Genomic DNA, 22,897 nt, shown 5'->3' with positions numbered 1-22,897 from the left:
TGTACTTTGTCCCAACTTTTTTGGAATTGGGGTTGTAGTAGATACACCGCCAGACGGTGCAAAAACAATCCGAACTGGCGGTTTCCAAACTGAGGCGCCATGTTTAGTTGTTTACTTGTTGCGGCTGCTCTCGCGAGATTTGACATGGGTTACATACAAGGTCAGCTGACTTGTAGAGCGAGATTTCTCGAGACTGAATGACCTTTCACCCACCGGCGCGGGAGCTTTTGACAGAAGTAGTTCGCGAGTTGTTTTTGTTGACACTTGGGCACGAAACGGAAGAAAGCCAAAGACTGTCCGGGGCAGAAGAAGATTACTTCTTTCTTTTTCAATGTTGACAGACCCTTTGTTACAATTTCCCTCTCAGATAGCATCAGAACGTCCCATCGTAGCCTCAATTTTTCAAAGGCTTCGCACGGCGGAGGGGGGGACGGACAACCGGCACCCCTCTGCTTCGCTCCCTCGCCATGGTGAGCGCCCTCATACTAAATTTTTCTAGAAAAAACCCTGCCTGAGCATAGAATAAAAACGGTTTTAAAGTCTACAGCTAGTATGATGGTTTTACAAATCTTGCCACCTAATTATTTACCAAGTTACTTTAAGGATTAGATTTATGCATCTGCCGATACTTGAAACCAAAAATCACCTTGAATGCCTTGCGCATAATTTTATAATTACATTTAAAAACATTTTTGTGATGAAATTCTGAGTTGAATTTTTTTTTTCCATTTAAATTTCTTCATTGACATGTGGGTCTATTTCCACATTCCTACTACGGCTGTGCGATGTCCCCTTAATTGGCATCGACGATGTTTACGGTGCAAACATCGTGATGGACGATCATATCATGGGCGGGGGGGGGGGGGGGGGGGGGATTTTAATACCACATTATTAAATATATTATTATTATTATTATTATTATTATTATTAATAAAAGTATTAGATACTCATCCGAGGCTTTGGCACAAAGAAAAAAAGCGCTAGGTGATGTGGAATATTTGGCCTTGATAACGGATATGTGGTCCAGCTGCAACATGATGCCCTACATGTCAGCTACCGTACATTATGTGGACCGGGAGTGGGCAATGCAGTCCAAATGCCTGCAGACGAGTTTCATGCCAGAGACACATTCAGCGGACAATTTAGAAGACGCATTGAGCGAGACACTTGCCGAATGGAAAATAGAGGAGAAAAAGATCGCCTGCAACAACGGACAACGGGGCGAATATTGTCGCAGCCATCAGGCAATTGAAATGGCCGTGGTTAAGTTGTTTTGGGCACAATTTGAACCTGGCCATAACCAACTCGCTTGCGCAACAGAGGGCCAGTACAGACCGAGCGTTTGGAGTTTGCCGAGCAGTCAACACTGCGTTTGCGCACAGCTGGCTTCGGAGAAATGAGCTGCGCAAAGCGCAGGTGGAAATGAACCTCCCCGAGCACTCACTGATCACGGCAAGATATTAATCTGCTCTAACAATGAAAGACTAGTATTCAAACTATGAGAAGAAACTACACTTAAGCTATTACTCATTGTTTATTTACACCATATCAATTGAAGATGCGTTTCGGCCTTTAGTGCGCACTTGAACGCGCTAATTTTTCCAATTTATTAGTGTTTCAATTATTGCACCAGCTTTTAAAATCATGATTTAATTTTTTTTTTTTTTTTTACTGTCTTTACATTTGACAGAATCACCTTCATTCTTCATTTGGTTTGACATTATGGCTTAGAGTGGACCATTTTGTGTCTGAAAGTAGGCCTATTTAACAGATTAAAAGTTATTTGACTTCTGCCGAAGTCTGCGCTTCACTGCCGTTTGATAAGGTGCAATATTTCCCGACTGAAGTCGTTAATAGTGGCTATTTGTTTGAACAACATGACAAATTTTACATTAAAAGTATAGTGTAGGCTAAAAAATGAAGTCAAAATATATTATTAGTAGCATACTGTATTTGTGTAACCACATGTTATGTTCACTAGCACGTCCCTGCACCATAGCCTACGTGAACAAGCGGTAATAGGATATTACTTTATAATGATTTATATAATTATGTATTTATAATTATGTTATATATTTATATATTAAATAAAACTAACTAACTAAACTAACAAAAAACTAACTTTTTAGGTTAAATAGGCCCAGATGATACCGTATATGCATGATTATGACAGGAGGGGGCGTGGTATCACGATGGTGGCTCTCCACCGTGATGGATGACCACCATCGTCGATGGACGATGGCATCGTCTATCGGCACAGCCCTAATTCCTACATTACCACCAGCTGCTAATAGAGGAGCCAGGGTGAATTACCTCATGCTTCAGCTCTACCTAAAGAGAGTGATGCAGCAGCGCTTTAGTTTGTCTTTGTATTCGTATTATTCACGCTAATACTATCATCAATGCCACCATGCTTGTCGCGTCAAAGTTCAGTAACTTGAACTTGTTTCCTTGTCAGTAAAAGCTCTTTTTTTGGTTATGTATTCTCATATTTGATGCAACCATGATAAAACCCCTCACTTCTGTTGTCGGGCTCAGTGTCCTGCCCACAGTGTTATGAGAATGCTTGAAATGTGGATGACGCACAAACCAAACACCACTTCTCTATGGGTGTTTTCACACTCGGTCCCTTTCAGCCCTCAAAACGACCTCAGAGTGATAGGTCAGCTTTTTCTTTGCACACATGAACACTTCAAACGAACTCCGACCCCTCTGAAATGAACTCGGACCACCTCAGGAGGTAGTCTCGTCTCGGTTCAGTTTGCATCAAGTCCGCATTGCAGTTCACTGAACCTGTGCAGTGTGAACACAAAGCGCTCCAGGTTTGCTTCACCTTTTGCTATTGTGTTTTATCTCTTGGCTTGCCGTAGACAGATCACATTCTATTGCACTGGGATGCTCAAACACAAAAGGTACACTACCGTTCAAAAGTTTGGGGTCACCCAGACAATTTTGTGTTTTCCATGAAAAGTCACGCTTTTATTTCCCACCATAAGTTGTAAAATGAATAGAAAAATATAGTCGAGACATTTTTCTGGCCATTTTGAGCATTTAATCGACCCCACAAATGTGATGCTCCAGAAACTCAATCTGCTCAAAGGAAGGTCAGTTTTATAGCTTCTCTAAAGCCTAGGTCACAACCGGACGTACAGTGGGGCAAAAAAGTATTTAGTCAGCCACCAATTGTGCAAGTTCTCCCACTTAAAAAGATGAGAGAGGCCTGTAATTTTCATCATAGGTACACTTCAACTATGAGAGACAGAATGGGGGGAAAGAATCCAGGAAATCACATTGTAGGATTTTTAATGAATTAATTGGTAAATTCCTCGGTAAAATAAGTATTTGGTCACCTACAAACAAGCAAGATTTCTGGCTCTCACAGACCTGTAACAACTTCTTTAAGAGGCTCCTCTGTCCTCCACTCGTTACCTGTATTAATGGCACCTGTTTGAATTTGTTATCAGTATAAAAGACACCTGTCCACAACCTCAAACAGTCACACTCCAAACTCCACTATGGCCAAGACCAAACAGCTGTCAAAGGACACCAGAAACAAAATTGTAGACCTGCACCAGACTGGGAAGACTGAATCTGCAATAGGTAAGCAGCTTGGTGTGAAGAAATCAACTGTGGGAGCAATTATTAGAAAATGGAAGACATACAAGACCACTGATAATCTCCCTCGATCTGGGGCTCCACGCAAGATCTCACCCCGTGGGGTCAAAATGATCACAAGAACGGTGAGCAAAAATCCCAGAACCACACGGGGGGACCTAGTGAATGACCTGCAGAGAGCTGGGACCAAAGTAACAAAGGCTACCATCAGTAACACACTACGCCGCCAGGGACTCAAATCCTGCAGTGCCAGACGTGTCCCCCTGCTTAAGCCAGTACATGTCCGGGCCCGTCTGAAGTTTGCTAGAGAGCATTTGGATGATCCAGAAGAGGATTGGGAGAATGTCATATGGTCAGATTAAACCAAAATAGAACTTTTTGGTAAAAACTCAACTTGTCGTGTTTGGAGGAGAAAGAATGCTGAGTTGCATCCAAAGAACACCATACCTACTGTGAAGCATGGGGGTGGAAACATCATGCTTTGGGGCTGTTTTTCTCCAAAGGGACCAGGACGACTGATCCGTGTAAAGGAAAGAATGAATGGGGCCATGTATCGTGAGATTTTGAGTGAAAACCTCCTTCCATCAGCAAGGGCATTGAAGATGAAACGTGGCTGGGTCTTTCAGCATGACAATGATCCCAAACACACCGCCCGGGCAACGAAGGAGTGGCTTCGTAAGAAGCATTTCAAGGTCCTGGAGTGGCCTAGCCAGTCTCCAGATCTCAACCCCATAGAAAATCTTTGGAGGGAGTTGAAAGTCCGTGTTGCCCAGCGACAGCCCCAAAACATCACTGCTCTAGAGGAGATCTGCATGGAGGAATGGGCCAAAATACCAGCAACAGTGTGTGAAAACCTTGTGAAGACTTACAGAAAACGTTTGACCTCTGTCATTGCCAACAAAGGGTATATAACAAAGTATTGAGATGAACTTTTGTTATTGACCAAATACTTATTTTCCACCATCATTTGCAAATAAATTCCTTAAAAATCAGACAGTGTGATTTTCTGGATTTTTTTTTCTCATTCTGTCTCTCATAGTTGAAGTGTACCTATGATGAAAATTACAGGCCTCTCATCTTTAAGTGGGAGAACTTACACAATTGGTGACTGACTAAATACTTTTTTGACCCACTGTATGATTTTTTTTGGCCGTGCGATTTTTGACTTTTCCCAAATCGCTGCGTTTTTTTTTTATTTATAGAGAAAGACGCAAGTTGGCCGTAAGTTTGTCTTGCAACCTGAAAAAAAACTTAAGCGCCCGTAGAGTTTGTTTGACATGACAAAGAACCTCTGCGGCCGGTCTGCGGCCAGTCTACGGCTCGAAAATCAGCACGTCACATGCGTGCCCTCCGTGCGTTTCTTGCATGTAGACCAGCCGTAGGACCACGTACGGCCGGTTGTGACCGAGGCATAAAGAGCTCAACTGTTTTCAGCTGTGCTAACATGATTGTACAAGGGTTTTCTAATCATCCATTAGCCTTCTGAGGCAATGAGCAAACACATTGTACCATTAGAACACTGGAGTGAGAGTTGCTGGAAATGGGCCTCTATACACCTATGGAGATATTGCACCAAAAACCAGACATTTGCAGCTAGAATAGTCATTTAGCACATTAGCAATGTATAGAGTGGATTTCTGATTAGTTTAAAGTGATCTTCATTGAAAAGAACAGTGCTTTTCTTTCAAAAATAAGGACATTTCAAAGCGACCCCAAACTTTTGAACAGTAGTGTACAGGTCTGAGAGGGCCAGAGGAACTACAGTGTAAACACAGAGGCCTGAGGCCCCATCAGAGCTGAAAGAGAAACGAGTCCTCTTTCATATGAACTCGCAACGTCAAGCCTCAACGCCAGGCACTGCCCAAATACCCGATTTGCCCGACTAAGACGTTCGGGCAGAAATATTTTAGCAAGTTAGACCCGTTCAGGCGCACCTATGATCAGCTTCTTTAAGCACAAAAAAGATTTGAGCGCATTACAAAAAACAAGACGTATTAACCAGCATCCTCACCTCCCCTGTGATTGCCGTTTTGTTTTTTTCTTCCCGATTTGTAACAGCGATTCTGATTAGCTCGCTTCAGGCACACGTTCGCATTTGAGCTTTTCATCACTACGAGTGGTCTGAAGCCAAGTGAAGATGTCTGGCATCTGTTGCTGTTGTTCGAAGAAAACTACAGCTAAAAAAAGCTCTACTGCCGGATTACTCAGATAATCTTAGTCAGAAAGAAGCGCAGGATAGATCACGGCTCGAAATTCGCGGTGGTCCGGTCACCTGAGGCGACTTAATTTGTCATTTGGCGGGTAATTCCTGTCACTAGCCAGCCCGGCTGACTAGCTGAAAATAAAAAATATATATGAAGCGAAGATTCAGACACACCGTCAACTAAAGCCGCCACATATTAAGCGCGTGCAGTGTCCGTGTTAATCGATGTGTTTATCAGCAGGACGGAAAATGCCGAAGAATTCCGAATCATATCGTGTACGAGTCAGGCTGTCGGTTTTTTCACTACTGCGCATGTATATAACGCATCTCGTTGAATATCGCGGTAATCACATTATCAAATTCAATAGATGTGGCCACATTATCGCCCGTTTAAACACGTGTTTTTGTTGTTGTTTACATCTACATCTGCCAAAGCTATGTTGCGATGTGGAATTTTCTGAAAGGTGTACAGAAACCGCCAGAGACGGGGACAAAGCGACCTCGGTCTGAAGAGGAGAAAAAGGCCGCTGATAAAGCGTACGAGAAGGAGGAACGACAAAGGACTTATAAGCAAACGTGGGAGCAGGGTAGGCCTCGGCTGCGATACGATTTTTATGGAATAATTAATTTTTTTCAAGTTGATTCCTAGTCAATATGAAGCTCCTAATGCTTTCTCTCTCATAAATGGTTAAATACAGAAAGCATGTTGGACATATTTTGGGTGCTATAGTCATGATAGTAAGTATATTTGCTTTCAATACTCATACACCAAGTTTTCCAATATTTGTTGATATTATATTATGGTGCTCTGTGTTGTTCTCATTTACGTATTTAACAACAGTATCAAAACACTCAGGTCTTGAAAATAAATGCACATTAGTCATGAACAATGGTAACTACTCTCTTTTGCGTTATTTTTGACAGAAGTAAAATTCATACATGAACACATTTTGGCGAGTTGATTTTCTGTTTGGCGAGTTACTTTGGAAGGGAACTAGTCCGGCTGGCTGGTGGAAAAAAAGTATGAATTTCTAGGCCTGTAGATATACGTAGAAATTAGAGCTCATTAGCGGTTAGGATCCGTACAAAATTCCTCAAAACGACCAGAGTGATGGTGTAGATTGGAGGCCTAGCATTAGCTACACGTTGGAATGTACCTTCTTCCCCGAAGAGTCCCGACTCGGAAGAACAGTTTAAAAACTATAAAAGCAAGAAAACCTTTGTGTATAGACTTTTTTTCCCCAACATCAGCTTTTGGGAACAGAATGTCACAAAAGCCAAAGCATTTACTCTCAAAGGACTCCGACCTGAACTGTGGGCTGGATCTTGTTCCCGCCCCTCCACGTCTCATCAAGCCCAAGGACTTCTAGTTACACAGTTATCTGAACTCACTTGTACAGTGATGCTTATTTTTGTTAAAACAATATCTGAAGTGTTATTAACCCCGCCGACAGTAGTCGGAGGGGTTATTATTTTCACCTGCGTCAGTCTGTGTGTGTGTGTGTGTGTGTGTATCTGTCTGTCTGTCTGTGTGTCTGCAAGATATCTCAAGAACCAATGGATCGATTTGGACCAAATTTTGTACATGTTTTGCCAATCACCCAGGAAGGAAACCATTAAATTTTGGAGGTCAAAGGTTAAAGGTCAAGGTCATGGCAGAACTTCGAAATTTTCGCCCAATGTATTTTAATAGGGAAAAGGCGGGGTTTGCACTCGTTAGAGTGTCCCTGTCTAGTTTGTAAAATAAAAATATCTTGCTCTAGACTTTCAAACGATTTAAGATTTTATTTTAATTTTATCTAATAGCGGATGGAACAATAATTGCAAATGCTAACAGAATCAGCACATTCCAATTGTAGCTGTAGTCATATAGTAACTATAATCATTCTTGTAATAATAAAAAAGTTAGTGCTAATTACATTCAATAAATGAAAAGACCTGCATTTGTGTCTCAAATAGTAAACCACACCCTCTACAGTAAATACATATCATTTCCATAATGAATTCTCACAGATTTATCCATCCTACCCCATCATGTACGTGCAAATGAGAACGACAGGCTGTTTAATTTCCTCCTAAATGCAACGGCAAACTGAACGATAAGACAGTACTGCAGTACAGACTCCTGTTTTATCATGTTTTTAGTTTTAGAATTCATCGTTTCAATATTGATAGTCAGGGTGAGGCAAAACAAAGTGTTATATGTCCTAAACTCTATATAAAAAAACGTATTACGTAATAGTACCGTATGCAAATCTTACATATATGATATTAATTTATGTTTCATGTTTTCAGGGCTTGTCTTGTTCTTCTGTCGCAGAAATAAATGGTTTTTTAAAAAACTTTTATTTTTTAAAAACATGTATTTTTGTCATAACTCAATTATACCCCTAGAAAACATATCAGTATTGTCCTGAACCGTGTGCTTGAAAACTTGCCAAAATACCGCAAAATTTTAGGGCAAAAAAATTTTTTGAGGCCATTTAAGGTGTCAAAAGTCAACGTTGAGGCCTGAACATGAACGCAAAAAGAACCGAGTCCCTTTTCCGTTGGGCCATGTTAAGAGGACCGAGTTTGGTTCACATATATGTGAAAACGCTCCGTGTTCCGCCCACAGCGCGATTTGATTACTAGAAATGTGGAAGATGTGTCGAGTAAATCCAATCGAATTTGCTTTTTGATGTTTGTGAGGAAAGTGGGAATAAAGCAGAGCCTGCACTCGCTTTCACAGTGAGAGAAAAAGGTAAGAACATGTCAAGGCTGAACAACGCCGTTTGTCAAAAAGCACAATGCACTCAGTCGTATAATTTCGCTTCACACGCCTTGCAAGGACGACTGTCGTCAGTATGCTTTGCACGCAGTCAGAAAGCAACGCTCACGGTAATTGTGAAACCTAGCCGCTCGGCTCCCGGACGCGAGTGACGCCGGTGCATTCGAGGTCATTTTGCTGGCTTTTTTCCCCCCTGCTTATAGTTCTACTGTGTGACATCAGTGCAACCCGGTGGAACTCTCATTTGATTGGTCAGGTAATTTTATTACCGTGCAAAATTTCACAACAAACAAGATGGAAGATTCGGCATACCAAATTTCGTTCTTGGTGTGTGAAAACGTGGATTTATTTAACAACTTGCATGGGTTTGTACATTACATTACATTAACGGTGTTTGGCAGACGCTCTTATCCAGAACGACATAACATACCCAGAGCAACCTAAGGAGCACTTGGGGGTTAGGTGCCTTGCTCAAGGGCACTTCAGCCATTCTTGCTGGTCCAGGGACTCGAACCTGCAACTTTTTGGTCTCAAACCTACTTCTCTAACATTTTGACCACTGTGCAAATACTTCATCCGAAAATGCAATTCAGATGCTTAAGAATTGAATTATTAAGCGTCATCAGTGCAACCCAGTGGAACTCTCATTTGATTGGTCAGGTCATTTTATTACCGTGCGAAATTTCACAACAAACAAGATGGAACCGAATTTATTTTTCGTCATACCAAATTTCGTTCTTGGTGTGTGAAAATGTGTATTTATTTAACGACTTGCATGGTTTTGTACATTACATTACCGGTGTTTAGCAGACGCTCTTATCCAGAATGACACGGCAGCCAGGGCTCTACAGTGCGCACATTTCACTCGTATTTGCAAGCGAATATTTTGGCATGCGAACGACGAAAAAAAAAAAATGCGCATTCATGTGAGGGCTTCTTGCGGCCGACAATTTAGGAAAGCACTGAGCACAGACGCGACGAGTTTAACATTCTAAAATGTATCAAACGTTAAACTGCAAAGTACGTAAATCCAGCGCTGGATAGCCTACCTAATATAGTGTAACGAGTAACGGCCTGTATTGTGTGTGTGTTCAGTGTTGTGTACGTGCGTGTGTGTGTTCTGCCTGCGCCTTGCTCCCTGTCTGTAGTTGCATGCACTGCCTCTGTCTTGCACTGCGGTGATTCCCACGGTAGCCGGGGGGAGTGAAAAAGTCACATTTTTTTGCCGTTCTGCCATGCTAGTGCGTTTTACCGGGACATGAGATTTCAGCGGGCGGCACGGTGGTGTAGTGGTTAGCGCTGTCGCCTCACAGCAAGAAGGTCCTGGGTTCGAGCCCCGGGGCCGGCGAGGGCCTTTCTGTGCGGAGTTTGCATGTTCTCCCCGTGTCCGCGTGGGTTTCCTCCGGGTGCTCCGGTTTCCCCCACAGTCCAAAGACATGCAGGTTAGGTTAACTGGTGACTCTAAATTGACCGTAGGTGTGAATGTGAGTGTGAATGGTTGTCTGTGTCTATGTGTCAGCCCTGTGATGACCTGGTGACTTGTCCAGGGTGTACCCCGCCTTTCGCCCGTAGTCAGCTGGGATAGGCTCCAGCTTGCCTGCGACCCTGTAGAAGGATAAAGCGGCTAGAGATAATGAGATGAGATGAGATTTCAGCATTTTTATTCTTCTCGGTCTGTAGCTTGAATAAGTTTAGGCTACTGAATAACACTTTCAGTTAAAGTTGAGTCTGGTGCTTTTGAGCTGACGCTACAATAGCCTACTATCACAATAAATATCCCCCGTAACATTTCCCGTTTTCTACTCATCTTTCTGTGATTGCCCCTCTTTCCCACGGTTGTATGTTGTGGGTGTGGCATTAGGTGGGAAAAGTGCTTTTTAGGGATTCATCAGATCATTCAATTGAGAGATAACTGAGAGCTGGTTCGGACCAAGCTGAGAAATATATTCGCTATGCAGAGAATAACGGCGTTTTTTAAAAGCAATGATGGTGGAAACAAGAATAAAAGAACGGACGAGGAAGAAAGTGTAGTGAAGAAAGCTAGAACGACGGCAGAAGGTGCGGGAAAATTATGTAATGAGATGGAAAGCGCACACCCCAGTGCAAACATTTAGATGGGAACATACAACACAGCAGAAAAACAAATAATATACAGTATATACAAATAGTGCATGTCACAACACAGCAGAAAAACAAAGAATATACAGTATATACAAATAGTGCATGTCACAACACGGCAGAAAAACAAAGAATATATGAAGAGTTCAGATGCAAAACCCTCTAAACGCCATCTCCGTGAAAAATGAGTTAAGGATGTTGTGTGAATCCTGGTTACATCTAGTATATGTAAATGAAATATTTTTGTAAAAAAATAAAATAAAAAACACTCTCCGTCTTGTCTAAAAAAATCGGTTTAATATCAAACCCCTCTAAACGCCGCTTCGATTTAGCAACAAAAGCCTCTATATTCAACAACCAGTCAGAACGTCACTTGGACTCACGTGCTTTAACGCTAGTAAACAAAGTCTCATCAAGGAAGCTGCAACTTTATTCAGAGGGAGATTTCGCGAAATGCCAGATAATACCAACATGGATTACGATGGCATGGATGAACCTGTCCTCCAGACAGTGGATGGGCGGAGAAAACGTCGCGTTGTTGAAAATCATGTTTGCTATAAAGCGAAAATGAATCGATATAGTGGTGAAAATACTGAAAATGGGATAGCCTGCAATCACAACAGGTTGATGTGCGCTGCGGCAAGCTTAACTCAGAACGACCTGGCATACTTTAAAAATCAGCTATACACATCTAAAGATAAAGTTGAACAGGACGCTATACTTCTGTCCCACTTGGAGATTATGCCGGTTCAACGGAGGAGGGAACAAGTTGATGATGAAGACAAGAGACGGCAGAGAGACGTGACCATCAAATACTCCGTTCTGAAGGAAGATAAAACAAGGGTTCCTGAGAGGCGTTGGTATTATTAGGTATTACCTAAAAATATGGTGCAATTTGCTCATGATCATAGGTCCCATATTAAATTAGCTATGAGTGAGCCAACCACACCACCATCACAACCACCCCATATGTGTGGTATCATAATTTTCAATAGCATCTTTGGTGGTTTTGTAACACTTACCTATGTCTGTATGGAAAAAATGGATTTAGAGGTTTCTGCACACAAACCACATATGGATTTAGCTGGTTTTGACGCTAAATAAAAAAATAATTGCTAAAAAACAGTAATTTGGCTGAAGTAACATTTGTGAGATTAACATATATTTTTCACTAACTAATAACCTTGTGATTTCAAATAAAACTAGCTTTCTATACTTAAATATGAAGGCCTGATAAAAAAAATGCCCTTTTTCTCAAAAAGTGGTCAAATGGATTTAGGGAGTTTTGCATCTGAACTCTTCATAATTATATATATATATATATATATATATATATATATATATATATATATATATATATACACACATATATACATACACATATATACACACACACACACAATTGGGCGTGTTGAGTTGCAGATGTTAATTGCACATTAGTTATAGAAACTCAATTCAGCTACAAAACTCAGGATATTGCACTGTATTTGGGTATGGATGTAAAAGTGTAGAAATATAAATATAAAATATACAAAAGCTATAAAAACTAAAAAGTTGCTCTGTGAGGTTGCGCTGTAATAAGTATTGCACTGTATCAGGTAAGTGTGAGAATATTGTCCTTTTAGGTCCTTGTTGGTGCATTGTTGCACCTGCCAGAAGTGGCATCAGTCAGTGCATGTAATTAGCCTTTTTCACATTACGTCACTTGCAGAAGAACCTCACATCCGTTTTCAGCCTTTTGAATGGAAGAAGAGGCGGCATGCTAATCTGCTGGCTAACAAGTAGCAACCATAGAAAGTCAGTAAACTTCCTTTCCAAAACAAGGCAGATAGGTGACTGGAATGGTCGCTAACAATACGTAATGATAAACAACAATGCGCAATATTATTATCAGTCTTATCTGTGAATGACGGTTTTGTTAACATATGTTGCCGCCGTATACCCCTTCTTCCATTCAAAAGGCTGAAAACGGATACGAGTTCCCCTGCAAGTGACGTAATGTGAAAAAGGCTAATTGTTCAAGGTGGTTATGGCCTGTGGGGAAAAAACTGTTTTTGAGTCTGTTGGTCCTTGCTGTGATGCACCTGTAACGCCTGCCTGAGGGCAGCAAGTCAAAGAACTCAGAGCCAGGGTGGGCGCTGTCCTTGATGATGTTGTTAGCTCTGCTGAGCTCTGCTCTCTGTTTAGCTACTGTTTGTTCATTCATTCAGTTGTTCGTTATTCATTTGTTTGTTCATTCATTCATTCTCAATTGAATTTTGCGTTTTACGTGTTGGTGTGTCTAAGGTTTGCGCTGCAATAAACTTTTAAAATGAAAACCTACTTGTGCCCCCATTTTTTTTCTCTGTGCTCCTAAAATTTTTAACTTAGGAGCACGTGTGCTCCTGAAAAAAAAAAAAAAAAAGTTAGTGTAGAGCCCTGACGGCGGCACAGTCGCCTCACAGCAAGAAGGTGCTGGGTTCGAGCCCCGTGGCCGGCAAGGGCCTTTCTGTGCGGAGTTTGCATGTTCTCCCCATTTTAGCGTGGATTTCCTCCGGGTGCTCCGGTTTCCCCCACAGCCCAAAGACATGCAGTTAGGTTAACGTGGGGCGGCCTTGAGCAAGGTACCCGACCCCTGACTGCTCCCCGGGCACTGTAGTATGGCTGCCCACTGCACTTGGGGGTTAGGTGCCTTGCTCAAGGGCACTTCAGTCAGTCAGTCAGTCATTCTTGCTGGTCCATAGTCTGGCTAACGTGACTTCAAAGCTCTGCGAGCATTTGGTCTGGCAAAGATATTAAGCCCAACCGTTTCCCAAAGTGCGTGGTTGACCCGCCTCCCTGAAACGCCTCAGTTTGCTACTGGTCGAAGCCAGAAAAGGCTGTGACGAAGCTTAAACCAATCACATCACTCTTTCCTCTGACGTATGTGACGCGACGGGGCTAACTGGTAGATTAAACTCTTACCGAAGCCGGTCGGGAGCAAGGCGAAAACATCCTTCCTTTCAATAAATCCCTCCAGGGCTGCTCTTTGCTCCGTTTTCAATGAGAACTTGCTCCATGTTCGTAATGTTTCTAGTGAACGAAGCGCTTCCGGCATAGATTCTGTAAACAATCTATGGCTTCCGGTCGCAGTTCTACTACGTCAGTGCCTTGAACACGCCTCTACCCAGGGCCGTTGGAGATGCTCAAAGTTGATTGGCTCCCGATTTTTCGGGAGCTTGGAAGAGCTGGAGATAGCTTGCCTGGCCAGACTAAGCTCGCAACAGGCCCTTGTGTTGCGTCACGCCCAGGCTAGCTGGTCCAGGGACTCGAACCTGCAACCTTTCGGTCTCAAACCTACTTTTGATCACTGTGCAAATATTTCATCCGAAAATTCAATTCGGACGCTTAAGAATGGAATTATTGTACAAACTGCAAACATCAAATCTATGGTAAATGAATATTGTGATATTATGTGATACCTAATAATTGGTATCAGCCCAGGAAGAAAAAAAAAATCGTGTCAGTATTCAGGGCTGATATCTGACTAGTAATTTTAGGAGTATTTGATAAGCAAAAACACCAGAATATTTATCCATCCATCCATCCGCAAGAAATAAGGCAATAATGCAGTTTAATTATTCAATCACGTGACTATCATTATGACTTGAGTGAGCCTCAAAACAGCACAAGCAGAACGCAGGAGAGGAGTTAATTGGTCAGGCGGTAGTATGCGCATATCTGACGCAGCCATGACGAAATGTAAAAACAGTACAGAGAATAATAACCGTCGTGTTATTATTTCTCGCCGTTGCTTCGGACCCGGTTTGGGGTTTTTTTTTTAATCCAGTTATTGATATATGAAGTGGTTTTGGCTGGTGGCGAGCGTTTGGCGGCGCTCTGTCTCTGTGTTTTCCCCCGGACTCTTCTCTCCGAGCGCCCCGCGGTGTTCGCTCCTATGCTAAGCCGGAGCGCGGCGGTCTTTAGGCGGCGCTCTTCACTTTTCCCCGCAGGTCTGTCGCACACAGGCGAGGCCTTCTTTCCCCTCCGCTCTCTAAACCCGTCTCTCCTCTTACCTCCATCTCGCCGTGTGCTACCGCCTCACGCTGCGGTCTCTACAGCACCTCCAGGACCCGTACAGCTTCTTCGGTGCGGTTTTCTGCCGAATTAACAAACCAACACGGACAACTCCAGAGCTTTTCTGCGCGGTTATATAAACGCCCGGAGTCAGGGATTCGATCTTTTTTCCTCTAGCCGTTGTCTTCGCAGTGTGTGCATGCTGGACCGCCTCCTCCGGGTCACGTGCGGTTTTTCACAGCCGCTGATTGGACTTTGAACCTGTCAATAATAAAAAAAAAAAGCAAGCTTTAGTGTAAACGGAACATGATTGTTTGGTGTGTTTTTTTTTTTAATTACCATACCTATCCTGCACCATGACTGACTGATAATTATAATAAATAAACGGTATGAAATTATAAGATGTACGTTTTCATCTGTCTATACATTTAAAAAGCTTACGTTAGAGATTCCTTCTTCGAAGCTGTCATTGATGCTGCGTTCATGTGCTATGGGAAGATGATATTTTCCAGTTGGGAAGTGGTATTTACCAGTGTGTTGTGTTCACATGCTTTTGTTGTTGTTGACAAATTAAAGATGGACCAGATTCAAGTTAGCAATAGTTAGTTATCGTTAGCAATAGCGTCTGCTCTGGATAGGTAAAAACAAACCATAACACATTTTAAAGGAAACGGATTTCTAACGTATTATATTACACTTGTTAATGACGCAACATTGCATAGACACCAAAAACTACCCACTAGTACTAGTAAAAAAAAAAACTTTAATAGCATACAATGCTTAGCATTCAAGTGTCTTGTACCGCTCGCCGCCATGTTGAAAAGGTTAAAGTTCATCTCATCTCGGCAACTCGTGTATCAAAATTTTCTACGAGTTGCCCAGTGGAAAATACCACAAGAGGGGGCGTTCATGTGTGCTTTCCATGTCGGCGTTTGGTATTTACCATCATTCCCATAGCACATGAATGCAGCATATGAGCTGTCAGATTATGCCAAACAATTGTCGTTACAAGATCGAGAATGCTACATAAATAAGTTAACTCTAACAAGTGGACATCGCGTATTTAATTAAAGAGTGGACGGACGATGTTAGTAAGTTCCCTGGTATACAATGGCCAGATATATACTCGGACCTTATTGACAAGACTTCAGTGTTAGTTACACCCACGAAAAACTTCGTGCCTACAAGTCTTTAGACGCATATGATTATGTTATGTGCGGGCATGTACAACTTGATTAACAATGGGACATTCATATTCATTTTGTTTTAATCAAATTATGCCAGTGACGTGATGGCAATGTGGCTTTAGCTACAACAGCAAATCCCAACACTAAACAGCAATTTGCAGGAGGTGATGGCATGAAAGGAATGATAGTGTAAAGAGTGCAGCTAAGAGAAATCAGAGCTGCGTAAAAAGCGAGAGCAGAAATGAAACTGAACGGGGCGGGAGCTACTGTAGGTTAGAGCACTCAACGCAAGTTGGCATTTAGAGCGAGGGCACACAATTTTACCTTTCCATCCTTGCTTTAAAATTGTGATTTTCGGCATACACAAATAATGATGGCACAAAATCTGGACTGCTTGAGTCAAGCGAGACCTCTCCTACAAACAAAACTGCATGCGAAGCTAAGTTAACATGCTAACAATATAGATTACATTGTGTAACTATGACCCAGCTAATCAGACAAACGCTACCAAAGTATTTTGCTACATCAATAAACGAAGACTAGAAAGAATAAAAAAGAAAGATTTAATAAATAGCCTGATCTTACTGTGATGAAGTGGGCGCTGCATTTTTGATGGTGCTTTCATCCCAGTCTACACGTTTGATGGCTTGTAGTCATAGACGTCGGCGATTTTTTTGGAATGGGTGAGATCCTGCTGGAATTCTGTACATTTTAACCCCATCACTGCTACGATTCTGACAACACAACAACTAGGCATTTCTGAGTCTTTTTTGGGTCCAGGCTGCGCGCGCAATTTCCGCTTACGTATGAATGACGTTTACTGCGAAGGGGTCCAAGCAGAGCCGCGAGTAATGAGTTGAACTACATTACCCATAAGGCTATGCGGTCAGCACGTTGCTGTACGTCAGGTCGGACCACACAACCAGACAGGGGGAAGAAAGAGAAGACGGAGCTACAGTCCTGCTGATATACCATTCAATCAGTCTTTATTTTTTTTTTTCATAGTAGTTATTGTGGTTTAAATCGACACAGCTATCAAACGCCTGGCCCTGGTTTGTCGATACACTTTCCCCCCCCTGCCCACTCACAGAAAAGAAAATGAGCGGCAGCGGGCGGCCCAGGACCAGCTCGTTTGCCGAACCGCCGGGGGCTCCGGGAGCCGCTGCAGCCGCCGCCGGAAGCGCCGTTGCCGGTGGAAGCGCTTCAGGAAAGTCCGGGGCTGCTCAGGCCTCCGGCGCTACTTCGACTGGCTTTGGAAACTTGAAGCTTAGCAGTAAGTATCATTTTCCTGAGCTCGGTGCATATTTATAATCCCTGACTATCAATAAATATCGCCTTAATACCACATATTTCGCAAAAAAAAAGAAATATAAATATATCCATACACATCAGTGCTAACCTACTTTATGTAGCTAACGGCAGCCTGGTTGCTAAGCTTTTAGCTAGCCTTGTTTTTGTTAACCGGGAATATCTAGCCGGACTGTATGCTAACTCATGAAATATCGAGTAGGGCAGAGAAGGTGAAGAGTAAACCGGTCCTGCCACGAATGAAAATAAGACGACGGGATTGAAAAGCTGTTTTTTTTTTAATAAGAATCAGATATTCAACTGTAATTCTTTTCGATGGATCATTAGAACAAAGCTCAGCTAATTAACTTGTCCCAGTGAAGAGCCGGGGATGTGAGTACTGTGGATCCGTGGCTGATGTGTCCCTGACAGCACTAACGAGTGTTCTGATCAAACCCCGGGGTTAACCACTTACTAACCACAAGGACGTGAAAGGTGTGAATCTCTGATCGGTGTTATTAGGATCTAAGACAGTCCTGTTGTACCGCAGTACGACCTTGTTCTTGTTCTCGTTCTCATTCCCTGCTGGGCTGTGTGTTTAAAATCACCACGGAAATCCAGACTGGGCTTTCAGACCTTTTTTTGTTTCCATCACTTACTGTTATATTCACCAATACAGCCGAACAGGCTCTTCACAGAAAATTATTCTTGAAAAACCTCTTCTTTTTTTTTGATGATTCATCCAGTACTAGTCTTGTGTTTATCCAATGAAATGCTTTCTGAATTGTCTTTGCCCCGCCTCAATGGGCGGGGTCTTGCTGCTGTACAGATGCCCCTTTTCCACCAAAGCAGTTCCAGGGCTGGTTCGGGGCCAGTGCTTAGTTTGGAACCGGGTTTTCTGTTTCCACTGACAAAGAACTGGCTCTGGGGCCAGAAAAACCGGTTCCAGGCTAGCACCAACTCTCTGCTGGGCCAGAGGAAAGAACCGCTTACGTCAGCGCGGGGGGCGGAGCTGTTAAGACCAACAACAATCGCAAGACCGCAAAAGGTCGCCATTTTTAAGCGCCGAGAAGCAGCAGCTGTACAAACGCGAAGTCATCCATTATTCTTGTTATGAGCAATTCCAGCGTTATGGACGTGACACTTGAACTCAAAATGGCAACAAATGACCCAGTGCATGTTTTATTGTCTCCCAGTATTTAAACAGGTGTTGCATATTTTAAGGCTGTACCATACTGGAGAAGTGATAGAACAAGAACAATTCCCATAGTACATCTAGGGCATGCCAGAAAATGCCAATAAAAGATGCGTTATGGATGTGACAGAAAAAGTATCACTTTTCTTGGGTGACTGTACGTTTTTATCAAACTCTGTGAAATTGTAAACCTAATGTCGAAATGGAGAAATCCATTTGATAGAGGGGTCCAAGGTGAATATTAAAAAATCTTTGTTTAAAATATTTTGTATTTCATGCAGAGTTTCGGAAGGAAAAGTCAGCGTTATGGATGTGACGAAATTCCGTTACGGATGTGACGCGTCTGAAATAGACATGGCATATGTTTAGAAAATCAGCAATTTAACCACCATAACCCTTTGAAAAACTCTCTAAATATCAGCTAAAACTATCAAAGTTCTTAAATAATATTGAGGATGGCTATTGTTTTGCTGTTTTGTGGATTTTAGCATACATTTCTGTGGCTTGTGGCAATAATATAGAATTGTACATGATCAAAGTTGATTTTAGCTTGGGGTTTACATTATAAGAAAGAAAGACTGACATATTAAGGCGAAGGGAACAATTCTTGTGACAAATTGGTTCAACTTATTCACATCTGTAAAATACAGGCCTAGGCGATATCTCCCGGAGTGGTTTTGATGTATTACATGTTGCTTTATTTTTGCATGGTGAGGTTGACATTTACATGGAATTGCCCTCATTGTTGTTGCTTCGATATTCGCCCCAAGGTTTATGCAAACGTAGCGACGTAACTGACGTGGCTCCCCTTAGCACCACGAGCTATGGAAAAGCAAACTGGTTCTCAGCTGGCTCGCAAGTTGAACGAGTTGTGAACCAGCCCTGGAACTGATTTGGTGGAAAAGGGGTAACAGACATCCACAAGCGCTGGCGTCCGCCAGTTTTCTTCTCCGCCCAACCGGAGACGGTCTGCGCCGGCTACTCGATCCTAGAAAGGAAAAAAAAAAAACACACCTCACCTTTCAATGTTCTCAATGTCCGCTGCCCGTAATTTGCTGCTATTTCACCATGAAATTGTTTTCTCCGTGTCCACTATGTAGCGAGCACGCCATTTTGTAGTGCTGTCCGAATGTATAATGAGAATTATTCCGCCCTATATAGTGCACTCAAAGTGCACCACAATGCACCACGAGAAGTAGCGTACAACCGACGGTCACTAACCAAAGCAATATATCCCATCAGGCATTGTGGTCACAGTGGGGGGGGGGTGTTGGGGTGAACGGACGGAGGAAGAAACATTATAAACAGACATTCAAGTCTAATTAAAAAGGTTAAGAGAATAGAAAATAAGCTAAAATAGAACAAGGCAGATAAAATACAGGAATAAAAGTTCCAGTGCAGAGCGAGGAGTTAATCAAAAGCCTCAGATTTGATTGAATAAAAGGCAGCGGCAAAGAAGTAGTATTCAGCCTTGATTTCAAAGAGCTGAAAGATGCAGCAGACACAGAGTACTTTGTATTGATTAATGTGGGAAATTATACGCTCGGTATAATATAATATGGATTTATCACAAAAATACATGCATGTATTTATTATTTTGAAAACCCACCAGCCGACTGATCTGGCCCGTTTTAATTGTGCAACAGTTATGGTGTAAATAACAGCGCGGCGGAGTAGTGTCCGAATGCGGGTTTGTTTGTTTTTTCTTTCCGTTTTACCAATGAGCTCACTATATAGTCCTCTATATAGTAATTCCCTCGATAGTGAGTAGTGAACAAGTGAATGATTTCGGACACAGGGTTCGAATTGGGTCTAGCATGACCAGAAGCGACGTCATAGTTGTTGTTCGATGCTCGTGCTCTGATTGGCTGAGTCGGACCGTGTGACCACACCGTAGCAGACAACGGTAAAGACGCAATTGGTTGTCGTTGCAGTCGATTTCACTCAGTTTTCATAAAATGCCGCTGAAGAAGAAACGAAAACCTTATATATGAGTGATTCCATGCTTATGGGTACTGCAATGGGGACATGAACTTATTCACCTAAAACCATTTATTTTTTTACCATCAGGTCACAAAACATGTAATCTTTAATGAATGATATGTTAAAAGATAACTTTAATTTTCTGAGATGTAATAAAAACATATTTATATGCCAAAGTCAAGCCTATGAGTTCCAAAATGATGTCTGTTACATTACTTCTGTTACGATTGTCCATCTCGCGTCTGTTACAAATTAATTACAATCTAGCTATATACCATGTTAATCTTATTGAAAGAATGTGTATGTTTATTCTACTACACAGGTTTATTAATTATATTTGCTAAAACATCACCTTCCTATGTTTCAAAAAGTAATTCTACATTGTTAAAATTGAGAATATATATGTCCACAACACTTCTGTTACGTTCTGACTTTGGCATATAAATATGTTTTTATTACATCTCAGAAAATTAAAGTTATCTTTTAACATATCATTCATTAAAGATTACATGTTTTGTGACCTGATGGTAAAAAAAGAAATGGTTTTAGGTGAATTTTTAAAAAGTTCATGTCCCCATTTCAGTACCCATAAGCGTGGAATCACTCATATATATCGTAATTGGTATTTTTATGTCTAAAGGGGTGTTCACACGGCAACTTTTACTCCGGTGTAGCACCGGGGCTGCCCCGGTAGAGCGTTCACACGGTATAAAGTTATACCGGTGTAGCCCCTGAAAGCTGCTTAAACCGGTGCAAATCGAACCCTGCTCAGGAGGTGGTTTAAGAAATTTACTCCGGAGTAAATGCTAGTTTGCGGGGCAGCACCGATATAAAATGGGCCGTCTGAACGCTACAGGGGTAGACTCGCTACGCGTGAGGAGAGTTGATTACATACGGGCATTGCATAACTTGTATCCTGGTATTTTGCGCTTCCAAAATGGCGAATATCAACAACAACAGAACTGCGTGTCTTCCAGTGTTGCCAGATTGGGTGGTTTTAAGTGCATTTTGGCGGATTTGAACATATTTTGGGCTGGAAAACGTCAGCAGTATCTGGCAACACTGGTGTCTTCATCCACGTTGTTTTCCCGGCGCTTGGTGACGCCATGACAACCGGGAAAAGGAAGTACATTTTCACGCATGCGCATATTTCATTTCCGCATTATTACTATCGTATAGCACGGTCGCAAAAACTGCCGCGTGAACGCAAGTGGGGCTGCACCGGTGCTAACACGCTTCTCTCTAGTAAGCAGGTTTGTGACGTGTGAACACTCCACAAAATTTACACCGGTGTAAGATATATTGGAGCAAAATACATCAGCGCAGCATCGACGCAAATATGTGCCGTGTGAACACCCCTTAAGAATTGTTAATTTTATATCCAGAAGCAACCTGGAGTGCCTAAGCTCCCATAGAGATGTCTGGTCCCTTAGCTCAGGCTTCATACGTAAAGTGCAAGTACAAGTAATTATGCTGAAATTAAGACTATACAAAAGCACATTGCACATGCACCAAATAAGCTCACCATGTAGTTCTGTTACAGAGCCAGGCAGCGTACTGCAGAGGGTAACTGAGAAAGCTAAGCACATGCACATCTGGAAGGAAATTTCATGCATATTTTGCAAGTATTTCACAGAGAAATGGTTAATAATTTACCTAGCATTAGCGCGGTTTTGCCGTTGCAAATTCCAGAGCCGCCTCCTACTTTTTTTTTAAAAATCCGGCTACTTCATATTTTCTGTAGAACCCTGCTGTACCTCCTGAAGCCACTTTCACATACAAAACCTGTTAATGTATCAGCTAAAACAACACGTGATGGACAACACATTTTCATTCCCACTCAGTCTGTGTGTCACACATTCCCACCTGACTGTATTTAATTTCACGCAATGGTGTGAACCCGCCTCCGCGAGACCGGATATGACGTCTCGTTAATTCCAATATCCACCCGTATCGGCTGATGTTTTCTTTCTTTGTTGTTTTGGTTTTGTCGCTTTAGTGAGGCAGTATGAGTATTCAGTAGGTGTCAGTCGTTCCATTGCAGTATCGCTGCATCCTTGACACCATCGCCAGAAACATCACTACATGTTGATCCATTGGTTCCAATTCCCACTAAAGCCGTGGCAAAAGATTAACGTTTCGACTTGACTGTTTTGCTCCCATTCCCACATGACACCTTTACAGCAGAACGGCAATAAATCAACAGTTTTCAGTGTGAATAGTAGGGCTGTAACGATACACCCAACTCACGATTCGATTCGTATCGCGATTTTTGACCCACGATTCGATACGCCCACAATTTTTTTTTAAATGTTTTTTTAAAGTAGTAAATTTGACTTAACATTTACTTCCTTACTTACATTAACTATTTAATAACAAATAATTCAGACCACTGCAGAGAATGAGTAATATGTATGCAAAAATGAACAAATGTATATCCAAAGATTGTTTTATTTCTCTAAATAATACTGTTGAGCCGGAAGCTCTGTTTTTTTCAGTTCTGA

At 42.1% G+C, this 22,897-nt stretch overlaps 2 protein-coding genes across 4 annotated transcripts in view; one reads left to right on the top strand and one right to left on the bottom strand.

The window, feature by feature from the left end:
• Positions 1-15,002, bottom strand: part of znf526 (zinc finger protein 526) — a 63,097-nt gene extending 48,095 nt beyond the window's left edge. For both annotated transcript variants that reach the window (XM_060921534.1, XM_060921535.1), the window contains exon 1: positions 14,741-15,002. The gene's annotated coding sequence lies outside the window, so the exon portion shown is untranslated. The remainder of the gene's footprint in view (positions 1-14,740) is intronic.
• Positions 15,003-16,819: 1,817 nt separating this feature from the next.
• Positions 16,820-22,897, top strand: part of gsk3ab (glycogen synthase kinase 3 alpha b) — a 103,980-nt gene continuing 97,902 nt past the window's right edge. For both annotated transcript variants that reach the window (XM_060921533.1, XM_060921532.1), the window contains exon 1: positions 16,820-17,201. In XM_060921533.1, coding sequence (XP_060777516.1) covers positions 17,027-17,201 — 175 coding nt within the window. In that variant the 5' untranslated portion in view covers positions 16,820-17,026. The remainder of the gene's footprint in view (positions 17,202-22,897) is intronic.

This window comes from Neoarius graeffei, chromosome 5, assembly GCF_027579695.1.
Source record: "Neoarius graeffei isolate fNeoGra1 chromosome 5, fNeoGra1.pri, whole genome shotgun sequence".
In the NCBI taxonomy this organism is placed as follows: Eukaryota; Metazoa; Chordata; class Actinopteri; order Siluriformes; family Ariidae; genus Neoarius; species Neoarius graeffei.
The sequence above is the reverse complement of the archived record's forward strand: the minus strand, read 5'-3'. Positions and strand labels throughout refer to the sequence as shown.